Source organism: Buceros rhinoceros, unplaced genomic scaffold (assembly GCF_000710305.1).
Source record: "Buceros rhinoceros silvestris isolate BGI_N320 unplaced genomic scaffold, ASM71030v1 scaffold31648, whole genome shotgun sequence".
Taxonomy (NCBI): domain Eukaryota; kingdom Metazoa; phylum Chordata; class Aves; order Bucerotiformes; family Bucerotidae; genus Buceros; species Buceros rhinoceros.
In genome coordinates, this window is record NW_010429117.1 from 1,435 (window position 1) to 1,851 (window position 417).

The 417-nt window shown below is 68.3% G+C and overlaps 1 protein-coding gene across 1 annotated transcript in view; it reads left to right on the plus strand.

Annotated features, from left to right (window-relative positions):
• LOC104499078 (transcription factor 4-like) overlaps positions 1-417 on the plus strand; it is a gene marked incomplete at both ends in the record, with an annotated part of 4,893 nt that overhangs the window by 1,179 nt on the left and 3,297 nt on the right. Inside the window, one exon of the mRNA XM_010142538.1 lies at positions 226-361. Within this exon, the coding sequence (XP_010140840.1) occupies positions 226-361 (136 nt within the window). The remainder of the gene's footprint in view (positions 1-225; positions 362-417) is intronic.

The window sequence follows — 417 nt, forward strand, 5'->3', positions numbered from 1 at the left end:
TGCCTGAGCCGCTCTGCCGTGTCTGTCACGAGGCGGGTGGTGCGGCATCCTCCCGGGCGGGTGTGCGTGGGTGTCTGTGGGTGTCCGTGGGTGTGCATGGCGCGGCTGTACGGGCCATCTGCGCCCTCTAGTGAAACACAGCCCCGTGCTGGCGTCCCCATCCCTCTCCTGGGGTCCCCAGCATTTGGGGTTCAGCCTCACCGACGCTTCTCTCCTCGCCGACAGGTCGGAGCACACCGCGAGGACGGCGTCAGCCTCCGTGGGAGCCACTCGCTTGTGCCAAACCAGGTCCCGGTTCCCCAGCTGCCCGTCCAGTCCGCCACGTCCCCGGATTTGAACCCACCCCAGGACCCGTACAGGGGTGAGTATCGCTGACCCGGGATGGGGCATCCCCAGACGTGCCGCCGCATGGTGGTG